General features: G+C 41.0%; 1 protein-coding gene and 1 non-coding gene across 6 annotated transcripts in view; one reads left to right on the top strand and one right to left on the bottom strand.

The window, feature by feature from the left end:
• USP15 (ubiquitin specific peptidase 15) overlaps nucleotides 1-12,465 on the bottom strand; it is a 147,956-nt gene that overhangs the window by 61,308 nt on the left and 74,183 nt on the right. Inside the window, exon 7 of one of the 5 annotated variants that reach the window (XM_023225099.2) lies at nucleotides 9,609-11,146. The exons of the other annotated variants lie outside the window; for them this stretch is intronic. Within the exon in view, the coding sequence (XP_023080867.1) occupies nucleotides 11,122-11,146 (25 nt within the window). The 3' untranslated portion in view covers nucleotides 9,609-11,121. Of the gene's footprint in view, nucleotides 1-9,608; nucleotides 11,147-12,465 lie in introns of those variants that run through there. 5 annotated transcript variants of the gene reach the window in all.
• Nucleotides 12,117-12,219, top strand: LOC111551287. Its single transcript, XR_002734315.1, has one exon. It is a non-coding gene; the product is annotated as a U6 spliceosomal RNA (small nuclear RNA).

Genomic DNA, 12,465 nt, shown 5'->3' with positions numbered 1-12,465 from the left:
TTTTTTTTTTTTTTTTTTTTTTTTTTAGAGGGAGTCTTGCTCTGTCGCCCAGGCTGGAGTGCAGTGGCTGGATCTCAGCTCACTGCGAGCTCTGCCTCCCGGGTTCACGCCATTCTCCTGCCTCAGCCTCCCGAGTAGCTGGGACTACAGGCGCCTGCCACCTCGCCTGGCTAGTTTTTTTTTTTTTTTTTTTGTATTTTTTAGTAGAGACGGGGTTTCACCATGTTAGCCAGGATGGTCTTGATCTCCTGACCTCGTGATCTGCCCGTCTCGGCCTCCCAAAGTGCTGGGATTACAGGCTTGAGCCACCACGCCCAGCCTGAACCTCTTTCTTTTGTAAATTGCCCAGTCTCAGGTATGTCTTTATCAGCAGTGTGAAAACAGACTAAAAGAGTAAACTGGTACCGGTAGAGTGCGGCGTTGTTGAAAGTTTTATACATTATAAAACCTTAGAAAAAAATGTTTTCTAAGGCAAATCCCTTCCACCTATGAGCCTGTAAAATCAAAAACAAGTTAGTTACTTCCTAGATACAAGGAGGATACAGGCATTGGGTCAACACAGCCATGTGTAAGCAACTTTGGAACTGGGTACCAAAGTTCCCAGAAAATGTGTGAGCAACTTTGGAACTGAGTAATAGGCAGATGTTGGAACAGTTTGGAGGACTCAGAAGAAGACAGGAAAATGTGGGAAAGTTTGGAACTTCCTGGAGACTTGGAGGACTCAGGAGATAGGAAGATGTGGGAAAGTTTAAAACTTTCTAGAGACTTGTTGAATGGCTTTGACCAAAATGCTTAATGTTATGTTTCAGCAAAGAGACTGGTGGCAGTTTGCCCTGGTCCTAGAGATTTGTGGAACTTTGAACTTGGGAGAGATGATTTAGGGAATTTGGCAGAAGAAATCTATGCAGCAAATCATTCAGGAGGTGACTTGGGTGCTGTTAAAGGCATTCAGTTGTAAAATGGGAACAGAGCATAAAAGGTTGGAGAATTTGCAGCCTGACAATACAATAGAAATGAAAATCCCATTTTCTGAGGAGAAATTCAAGCTGGCAAAAGTACTGAGCAGCCAAATGTTAATTCCCAAGACAACGGGGGGGGGGGGGGGGGGGGGGGGATGTCTCCAGGGCATGTCAAAGGTCTTCACGGTGGCCCCTCCCATCACAGGCCTGGAGGCCTAAAAGGAAAGATGGTTTTATGGGCTAGGCCCAGGGCCACCCTGCTCTGTGCAGCCTAGGGACTTGGTACCCTGTGTTCCAGCTGCTCCGGCCATGGCTAAAATGAGCCAAGGTACAGCTCAGGCTGTTGTTTCAGAGTGTGGAAGCCCCAAGCCTTGGCAGCTACCATGTGGTGCTGGGCCTGTGGGTTCACAGAAGTCAAGAATTGAGGTTTGGGAACCTCTGCCTTGATTTCGGAGGAGGTATGGAAACGCCTGGATGCCCAGGCAGAAGTTTGCTGTAGGGGCGGGGTCCTCATGGATAATCTCTGCTAGGGCAGTGAGGAAGGGAAATATGGGTTTGGAGTCCCCACACAGAGACCCTATTAGGGCACCACCTACTGGAGCTGTGAGAAGAGGGCCACTGTCCTCCAGACCCCAGAATGGTATAGATCTACTGAGAGCTTGCACTGTGCACCTGGAAAAGCTGCAGACAATGCCAGCCCGTGAAAACAGCCAGCAGTGGGGTTATACCCTGCAAAGCCACAGGGAAAGAGCTGCAGAAGGCTGTGGGAGCCCACCTCTTGCACCAGCGTGACTCGGATGCGAGACATGGAGTCAAAGGAGATAATTTTGGAGCTCTAAGATTTGACTGCCCTGCTGGATTTCGGACTTGCATTGGGCCTATAGCCCCTTTGTTTTGGCCAAGTTCTCCCATTTGGAATGGCTGTGTTGACCCCAATGCCTGTATCCTCCTTGTATCTAGGAAGTAACTAACTAACGTGTTTTTGATTTTACAGGCTCATAGGTGGAAGGGACTTGCCTTGTCTTGAATGAGACACTCGACTGTGTACTTCTGAATTAATGCTGAAATGAGTTGAGAGTTTGGGGGACTGTTGGGAAGGCATGACTGGTTTTGAAATGTGAGATGAGATTTGGGAGAGACCAGGGCAGAATGATGTGGTTTGGCTCTATGTCCCCACTCAAATCTCATCTTGTAGCTCCTGTAATTCCCATGTGTTGTAGGATAGGCCTGGTGGGAGATGACTGAATCACGGGGGTGGGTCTTTTCCATGCTGTTCTCGTGATAGTGAATGGGTCTCATGAGATCTGATGGTTTTAAACATGGGTTTCAGGGAGGGGCCAAGATGGCCGAATGGAAACAGCTCTGGTTTGAGGTTCCCAGGGAGATCAATGGAGAAGGCAGGTGATTTCTGCATTTCCAACTGAGGTATCCATCTCATTGGAACTGGTTAGGTAGTGGGTACAACCTGCAGAGAGTGAGCAGAAGCAGGGTGGGGCGTTGCTTCACCCGGGAAGTACAAGGAGCTGGGGGACCTCCCTCCTTCAGCCAAGGGAAGCCATGAGGGACTGTGCTACCCGGCCCAAGTACTATGCTTTTCCCATGGTTTTTGCAATCTGCAGATTAGGACTTGTGTGCCTACTCCACCAGGGCCCTGGGTTTCAAGCATAAAACTGAGTGGCTTGAAACCCAGTGGCATTGGGAATGCAATGAGCTAGCTGTAGGAGTTTTTTTCATAACCACAGTGGTGCCTGGAATGCCAGCGAGACAGAACCATTCACTCCCCTGGAAAGGGGGCTGAAGCCAGGGAGCCAAGTGGGCTCGCTCAGTGGGTCCCACCCACCGAGCCCAGAAAGCTAAGAATCACTGGCTTGAAATTCTCACTGCCAGCACAACAGTCTGGAATTGACTTCGGATAATCGAGCTTGTTTGGGGGGGGACATCCGCCATTACTGAGGCTTTAGTAGGTGGTTTCCCCTCCGCAGTGCTAAGGAGACTAGGAGGTTTTGACTGGGCAGGATTCACCACAGTGTGGCAAAGTGGCTGTGGCCAGACTGCTTCTCTACATTCCTCCTCACTGGGCAGGGCATCTCTGAAGGAAATGCAGCAGCCCCAGCCAGGGGTTTACAGGTAAAACTCTCATCTCCCTGGGACAGACAAACTAGGGGAGGGATGGTTGTGGGTGTAGCTTCAGTGGACTTAATCTTTCCTGGCTGCTGGCTCTGAAGAGAGCAGCTGATCCTGACAAGGGGGATTCTCCCAGCACAGTGCACCAGCTCTGCTAAGGGACAGGCTGCCTCCTCAAGTGGGTCCCTGATCCCGTGCCTCCTGCCTGGGAGAGACCTCACAACAGGGGTCAACAGACACCTCATACAGGAGAGCTCCGGCTGGCATCAGGCCGGTGCCCCTCTGGGACGAAGCTTCCAGAGGAAGGAGTAGGCAGCAATCTTTGCTGTTCTGCAGCCTCCACTGGCGATACCCAGGTGAACAAGGTCTGGAGTGAACCTCCAGCAAACTGCAGCAGACCTGCAGAAAAGGGGCCTGACTGTTAGAAGAAAAACAAACAGAAAGCAACAACAACATCAACAAAAAGTTACCCCAACAAAAACCCCATCCAAAGGTCATCAGCCTCAAACACCAAAGGTAGACAAATCCATGAAGATGAGGACAAACTAGTGCAAAAATGCTGAAAATCCCAAAAACCAGAAAGCTGCTTCTCCTCCAAATGATCGCAACTTCTCTCCAGCAAGGGCACAAAACTGGATGAAGACTGACACCGATGAATTAACAGCAGTAGGTTTCAGAAGGTCTGTAATAAACTCCTCTGAGCTAAAGCAGCATATTCTAACCCAATGCAAGGAAGCTAAGAACCTTGATAAAAGGTTACAGGAACTGCTAACTACAAAAACCAGTTTAGTGAGGAACATAAATGGCCAGATGGAACTGAAAAACACAGCATGAGAAATTAGTGAAGCATACACAAGTATCAATAGCTGACTCGATCAAGCAGAAGAAAGGATATCACAGATTGAAGATCACCTTGCTGAAATAAGGCATGAAGACAAGATTAGAGAAAAAAGAATGAAAAGGAATGAACAAAGCCTCCAAGAAATATGGGACTATATGAAAAGACCAAACCTATAATTGATAAGTGTACCTGAAAGTGATGAGGAGAATGGAACTGAGTCGGAAAACACATTCACAGAGAAGTGAACTCTTGGGAGAACTTCCCCAACCTAGTAAGACAGGCCAACATTCCAAATCAGGAAATACAGAGACCACCACTAAGATACTTCATGAGAAGATCAGCCCCAAGACACATAATCTTCAGATTCTCCAAGGTTGAAATGAAGGAAAAAATGTTAAGGGCAGCCAGAAAGAAAGGTCAGGTCACCTACAAAGGGAAGCCCATCAGACTAACAGCAGACTCTGCAGAAACCCTACAAGCCAGAAGAGAGTAGGGGCCAATATTCAACATTCTTAAAGAAAGGAATTTTCAACTCAGAATTTCATATCCAGGCAAACAAAGCTTCATAAGCAAAGGAGAAATAAAATCCTTTCCAAACAAGCAAGTGCGGAGGGATTTTGTCACCACCAGGCAGCCCTTACAAGAACTCTTGAAGGAAGCACTAAATATAGAAGGGAAAAACTGGTACCAGCTACTGCAAAAACACACCAAAATATAATGACCAATGACACTATGAAGAAACTGCATCAACTAATGTGCAAAATATCCAGCTAGCATCATGATGACCAGATCAAATTCACACATAACAATATTTAGCCTTAAATATAAATGGGCTAAATGCTCCAATTAAAAGACACAGACTGGCAAATTGGATGAAGAGTCAAGACCCATTGGTGTGCTATATTCAGGAGACCCATCTCACGTGGGTCTCCTGAATATAGCACACACAGGCTCAAAATAAAGGGTTGGAGGAGCATTTACCAAGCAAATGGAAAGCGGGGGGGGGGGGGGGGGGGGGGGGGGGGGGGAAAGAAGGAGTTGAAAAACAAGTCTCTGATAAAACACACATAAAACCAACAAAGATCAAAAAAGACAAAGAAGGGCATTACATAATGGTAAAGGGATCAATGCCACAAGAAGTGCTAACTATCCTAAATGTATGTGGACCCAATATAGGAGCACCCAGATTCATAAAACAAGTTCTTAGAGACCTAGAAAGAGACTCAGACTCCCATGCAGTAATAGTGGGAGTCTCTAACACCCTACTGTCAATACTAGACAGATCAATGAGATAGACAATTAACAAGGTATTCAGAACTTGAACTCAGCTCTGGATCAAGTGGACCTCACAGACATCCACAAACTTTTCACCACAATCAACAGAATATACATTCTTCTCAGTGCTGCATGGCACTTATTCTAAAATCGACCACATAAATGGAAGTAAAACACTCCTCAGCAAATGCAAAAGAATATAAATCCTAACAGTCTGTCACACCACAGTGCAATCAAGTAAGAACTCAGGATTAAGAAACTCACCCAAAACAGCACAACTACATGGAAATTGAAGACCCTGCTCCTGAAGGACTCCTGGGTAAATAATGAAATGAAGGCAGAAATAAAGAAGTTCTTTGAAACCAATGAGAACAAAGAGACAATGTACCAGAATCTTTGGGACATGGTTAAAGCAGGGTGTAGGGGGAAATTTATAGCACTAAATGCCCATATCTGAAAGCTGGAAAGATCTGAAATTGAAACCCTAATATCACAATGAAAAGAACTAAAGAAGGAAGAGCAAACAAATTCAAAAGCTAGCAGAAGACAAGAAATAACTAAGATCAGAGCAGAACTGAAAGAGATAAAGGAAGAACCCTTCAAAAAAAAAAAAAAAAAAGTGAATCCGGGAGCTGTTTTTTTGGGAAAAAATAACAAAATAGACAGACTGCTAGCTAGACTAATGAAGAAATGAGAGAAGAATCAAATAGACGCAACAAAAATGATAAAGGGGATATCACCACTGATCCCACAGAAATAAAAAACTACCATCAGAGAGTACTATAAACACCTCTATGCAAATAAACTAGAAAATCTAGAAGAAACGGATAAATTCTTGGACACATACACCCTCCCAAGACTAAACCAGGAAGAAGTCGAATCCCTGAATAGACCAATAACAAGTTCTGAAATTGAGGCAGTAATTAATAGCCTACCAACCACAAAAGGCCCAGGGCCAGACGGATTCATAGCCGAATTCTACCAGAGGTACAAATAGGAGCTGGTACCATTCCTTCTGAAAATATTCCAAACAATTGAAAAAGAGGGACTCCTCTCTAACTCATTTTATGGGGCCAGCATCATCCTGATACCAAAACCTGGCAGAGATACAACAAAAAAAGAAAATTTCAGGCCAATATCCCTGATGAACATTGATGCAAAAATCCTTAATAAAATGTTGGTCATCCGAATCCAGCAGCACATCAAAAAGCTTATCCACCATGATCAAGTGGGCTTCATCCCAGGGAAGAAAAGCTGGTTCAACATATGCAAATCAATAAAAGTAATCAATCACATAAACAGAACCAATGACAAAAACCACATGAATATCGCAATAGATGCAGAAAAGGCTTTCAATAAAATTCAACATCCATTCATGTTAAAAACTCTCAATAAACTAGTTATTGATGAAACATCTCTCAAAAAAATAACAGCTATTTATGACAGACCCATAGCCAATATCATATTGAATGGGCAAAAGCTGGAAGCATTCCCTTTGAAAACCGGCACAATACAAGGATGCCATCTCTCACCACTCCTATTCAATGAAGTATTGGAAGTTCTGGCCAGGGCAACCAGGCAAGAGAAAGAAATAAAGAGTACTAAAATAGGAAGAGAGGAAGTCAAATGGTCTCTGTTTGCAGATGACATGATTGTATATTTAGAAAAGCCCATCGTCTAAGCCCAAAATCTCCTTAAGCTGATAAACAACTTCAGCAAAGTCTCAGGATAGAAAATCAACATGGAAAAATCACAAGGATTCCTATACACCAAAAATAGACAAGCAGAGAGTCAAATCATGAGTGAACTCCCATTCACAACTGCTACAAAGAGAATAAAATACCTAGGAATACAACTTACAAGGGACGTGAAGGACTTCTTCAAGGAGAACTACAAACCACTGCTCAAGGAAGTAAGATAGGACACAAACAAATGGAAAAACATTCCATGCTCATGGATAGGAAGAATCAATACTGTGAAAATGGCCACACTGCCCAAAGTAATTTATAGATTCAATGCTATTCCCATTGAGCTACCATTGACATTCTTCACAGAATTAGAAAAAACTATTTTAAATTTCATATGGAACCAAAAACGGGCCAGTATAGCCTAGAAAATCCTAAGCAAAAGAAGAAAGCTGGAGGCATCATGCTACCTGACTTCAAACTATACTACAAGGCTACATAACCAAAACAGCCTGGTACTAGTACCAAAAAAGATATGTAGATCGATGCAACAGAACAGAGGCCCCAGAAATAACTCCACACATCCTGGGATGCAAAGCTGTTTCAACATATGCAAATCAATAAAAGATCATGTGGTCTTTCACAAACCAGACAAACACAAACATGGGGAAATGATTCCCTGTTTAATAAACGGTGCTGGGAAAAATGGCTAGCCACATGCAGAAAACAGAAACTGGACCCCTTCCTAATACCTTACAAAAAATTAACTCAAGATAGATTAAAGACTTAAACATAAAACCCAAAACCATAAAAACCCTAGAAGAAAATCTAGGCAATACCATTCAGGACACAGTCACGGGAAATGACTTCATGACTAAAACACCAAAAGCAATCGCAACAAAAGCCAAAATTGACAAATGGGAGCTAATCAAACTAAAGAGCTTCTGCAAAGGAAAAGAAAGTATCATCAGTGTGAACAGGCAACCTATAGAATGGAAGAAAATTTTTGCAATCTATCCAGCTGATAAAGGGCTATTATCCAGAATCTACAAGGAACTTAAACAAATTTACAAGAAAAAAAAACAAACAACCCCATCAAAAAGTGGGCGAAGGATATGAACAGACACTTCTCAAAAGAAGACATTTATGCAGCCAACAAATGTGAAAAAAAAGCTCTTTATCACTGGTCATTAGAGAAATGCAAATCCCACCACAATGAGATACCATCTCATGCCAGTCAGAATGGTGATTATTAAAAAGTCAGAAAACAACAGATGCTGGAGAAGATGTGGAGAAACAGGAATGCTTTTACACTACTGGTGGGAGCATAAATTAGTTCAACCATTGCGGAAGACAGTGTGGCGATTCCTCAAGGATCTAGAACCAGAAATACCATTTGACCCAGCAATCCCATTACTAGGTAAAGGATTATAAACCATTCTACTATAAAGACACACGCACATGTGTCTATTGCAGCACTATTTACAATAGCAAAGACCTGGAACCAACCCAAATGTCCATCAATGATAGACTGGATAAACAAAATGTGGCACATATACACCATGGAATACTATGCAGCCATAAAAAAGAACAAATTCACATCCTTTGCAGGGACATGGATGAAGCTGGAAGCCATCATTCTCAGCAAACACAGGAACAGAAAATCAAACACCACATATTCTCACTCGTAAGTGGGAGGTGAACAATGAGAACACACAGAGACACAAGGAGAGGAACAACACACCGGGGCCTGTCAGCGGGTGGGGGGAAAGGGGAGGGAGAGCATTAGAACAAACTCTTCGTGCATGTGGGGCTTAAAACCTAGATGATGGGTTGATAGGTGCGGCAAACTATCATGGCACATGCATAGCCATGTAACAAACCTGCACATTCTGCACATGTATCCCAGAACTTAAAATAAAATCAAAAAAAGACACACACACACACACACACAAAAACCAGGAGTTTCTCTGCACAAGCTCCCTCTGAAACATGACTTGCTCCTCCTTGCCTTCCACCATGATTGTGAGGCCTCGCTAGTCATGTAGAACTGTAAATCCAATAAACTTCTTCTTTTTGTAAATTGCCCAGTCTCCTATATGTCTTTATCAGCGGCATGAAAATGGACTAATATGGCTATCAAGCAGAGGTTTTCTCAAAAACGAATGAAGGCAGGCTGTGTCTTTAAGGAAAACAATGTATTTGCTGCCAATGATAAAATATGGGCTTTCGAGCAAGAATTAGAATCTTGGAAAACTTGACTCTGACACCACGAAGTTGACAGCTTCCCAATACTTAGGTTTTTCTCATAAGACAGGTGATGTTTTAAAAAATGTGATTTGAAAAAAACTGTGGAATAAAATGTGTCAACATTTGGAAGATCTGCATAACTCAGTGAATCAATATTTTTCAAATGACCAAAATGTATGAAATTTACATTTGAAACATTTTAATATTACAAAAGGTTCATTGATATGGTTTCAGATTCTATCATTAAACTTTAAGATTTAAACCACCACTGGTCAAGTTTTGATGTGGTATTAATGATCTGAAAATACTCCTCCTTTTCAACTATGTATCTGTGTGAGGCTGAATTTGCTTCATGTACTTCAACCCAAACATTGTATTACAATAAATTAAATGCAGAAAAATATACAAGAACTTAGCTGTCCTCTATTCAGTCAGACAGTAAAGAAATTTGCAAAAATAAAAAACAATGCAACGCTTTTTGGTAATTTTATTGTTTTGGAATATAGTTATTTTCATAAAAATGTTATTCATGTCAAAATACAACGGTTTTGTACTATTACTTTAAAATACCTTAAAATCTTATTTCTATTTCGAATATGACAAACATTAATAGATATAACCCATATAACAGAAGTTCTTTGGGTCTTTAATAATTTTCAAGAATGTAAAAGGGGTACCAAGATCAAAGTGTTTGAAAACTTCAGGTGGGGAGGTAGAATCTGCAAGACTTGCTGACTAACTAGACGAGAGAAGAAAGGCTGGAGGAGGAACTCAGGATGGCTCTTAGATGGTAATTGAAATAGGCAACACAGGAAATGGATACAGTTTAGGTTGAGGGGATGGGAGAAAGAGGGGTAAAAAGATTTGGTTTAATCTGAGGTGGTGAGTCCTACATGAAATTTATGAAAAATCTGGAATTCAGAAAAGTGGACTAGTCTAGAAATAGAGAATGGCATATTTTGTGTCAGTTTGAACTGGGGGAGAGGATTAGCACAGAATCACCTAATTTTGAACATCTACTACAGTATGATAAAAGAGGTCTTCCGACAGAAATTTAGGGAATGTCAATGCATTTAAGGTCTGAGCAGAGCTGCTGCAAACAGTTAGTGAAGCTGCACTGCACCGTGCCAGGGAGGGCCTGTCACATAGACTACACATGATGTGAATGATGCCCCCTAGAGCTGTGCACAATTTGCAGAACCAAATGTGGCAACCCTAAAGAGGAACTGAGCTAGACAAAGGACTGGTCAGAGAGGCAAAGTCCTTGGAATAAAAGGTTGTACCATGTATTCAAATTCAGAGAATTTCTTTAGGAGATGGTTATCAAAAAGAAATACTAAAGACAGGTCAAATAAACTAGGTTAAAAGGAAAAACAAATAAGAACTTTGTTAAATCCTGAATGGGTGGCAAGCAACATTAAGTATAGACTTTTAAATGTAGGTGGCTGTCAAAGAAAAAAAAGCTAAAAGATGGTATATGGAGGAAACATATGGTTTTTGGTTTTAAAGATGAAGATGTGTTTACGTTCATAGGCTGAGGGGGAAGATGACATTAGGAAAGAAATAAAAACAATGAACTAGTGTTTACCGTATGTATGGCACTATGCTAGGCATTTAAATATGTAGGAGAAAGGAGATAATAAAAGAAAAAGTAAGGACCAGGAAGCATCGAGATAAATACTATAGGTAGAGTACGGGGACTGTCCTTAAACAGCAAGGTGATCAGAGAGATAAGGATGGATGTGGTCAACAGGTAAAGGTAAAGTATAACAATTTTACAATACTGTTACAGACATTCCTGATGAGTGATAACGCATCATTTATCTCTTCTGATTCCGACTTCTGACTCAGATTACACATGGTCCAATCTAGCTAACATTTGTGGAGTTAGTATCAGGTTATTTAGGGGTTGACTGGTCAGTCTGTGGATGATAACCAGAGCCCTTTAGCTCTCTTTCTGTGACGTATGTGGAAATTAAACTGTTCACTAGCAACTCTGCTCTAGTGGCTCTCTAGAAAAAGGAGAGAAAAAAATGCTAAGAATATCATAAATTAACTAGACATCAAATCACTTACCTAGAATTAAACTAATTTTGGCCAGTTTGGGCTAGGTATAATATATTGCGCCTTCAGACAGAAAAAGGAATGACTTCCATTTAGCTGAAGTGGTTTCATGAAGAGAGAAAATTCAGCCTTACTCCTGACAAATGAATGTTTGTAGTATCTGAATTTCTCTATGCCCAATATGTTTCAACTGAAAACATGCAATTCAAGACTAAGTTGAGCCTCTTACTTCGATAGAAAAACACAACTTGCTTTTAGTAAGTCAACTAAACATTTAACACTCATGGAAATCTAATACCATGTTAAGCAACCAAAATACAGAGAAGTCTGAATGCTGACACAGCAAAACAGTTATTTAAAGATTTTTATATTTTCAAACCCAACACTGTAAAACAACCTAACTTCATACAATCTAACACCATAAAACAAAAATTATCTTAGTAACAAAAACAAGACCAACATTACACTCTCCATTTCTGATAATCAATCCTAAGACAAGCTCTGAAAGAAAAAGAACCTTCTAAATCTCCTAAAAAATTAAACATTTTTACTGTTGTAAGATACATATTAGTTCAGTTCAACAGCATTTGCTGTGTGCTTCCTATATGCCAGGTAGGATGTTAGGTGCTTAAAGATACACAAAAGAGAGTTTAAGTAGATTTACATTACACATAAATTGTTTTTCATAGCTCTATTTTTCCTTATTTTGACTGCTTACTTTTACATATAATATTTGATAACATAAAACATTCCATTTTAAATAAATGAAATTACAATAAGTTTTTCAGCCATTATGAATCTAAGCACCAAACTTGCAACCCATTTTTATTTAAACTTTATTACAGAAATTTTGAAACATACATTAACCCTCATGTACCTAATATCAGAAACTCAGCTTCAAAAATAACATTCTAGTGCGTGCTTTACCAGGACATATACCAAAAGTGGAACGATACAGAGAAGATTAGTATGGCCACTACAAAAGGATGATATTCAAAAATTAACATTCTACCATTCTTATTTTTTCTATAATCCTTCATCTTCCCTCCGACCCCCTCTTTAGCTGGAGTAGTTTAAAGCAAATTCTAGACACCCATAATTTCACCTGAAAACACAACAGTATGTATCCCTAAAAAATCAGGGACTTTTTGTTTTGATCAGCATAAGTTTTCCTGAGCCTTCATGATTATTCTATTTGATGCCAACTGTCCTTCTTCATTATTTCAGGATGCTCTTTAAGGTTTTGGTATGTTGTTCTCTACATTTT

Source organism: Piliocolobus tephrosceles, chromosome 10 (assembly GCF_002776525.5).
Source record: "Piliocolobus tephrosceles isolate RC106 chromosome 10, ASM277652v3, whole genome shotgun sequence".
Classification (NCBI taxonomy): Eukaryota; Metazoa; Chordata; class Mammalia; order Primates; family Cercopithecidae; genus Piliocolobus; species Piliocolobus tephrosceles.
The sequence above is the reverse complement of the archived record's forward strand: the minus strand, read 5'-3'. Positions and strand labels throughout refer to the sequence as shown.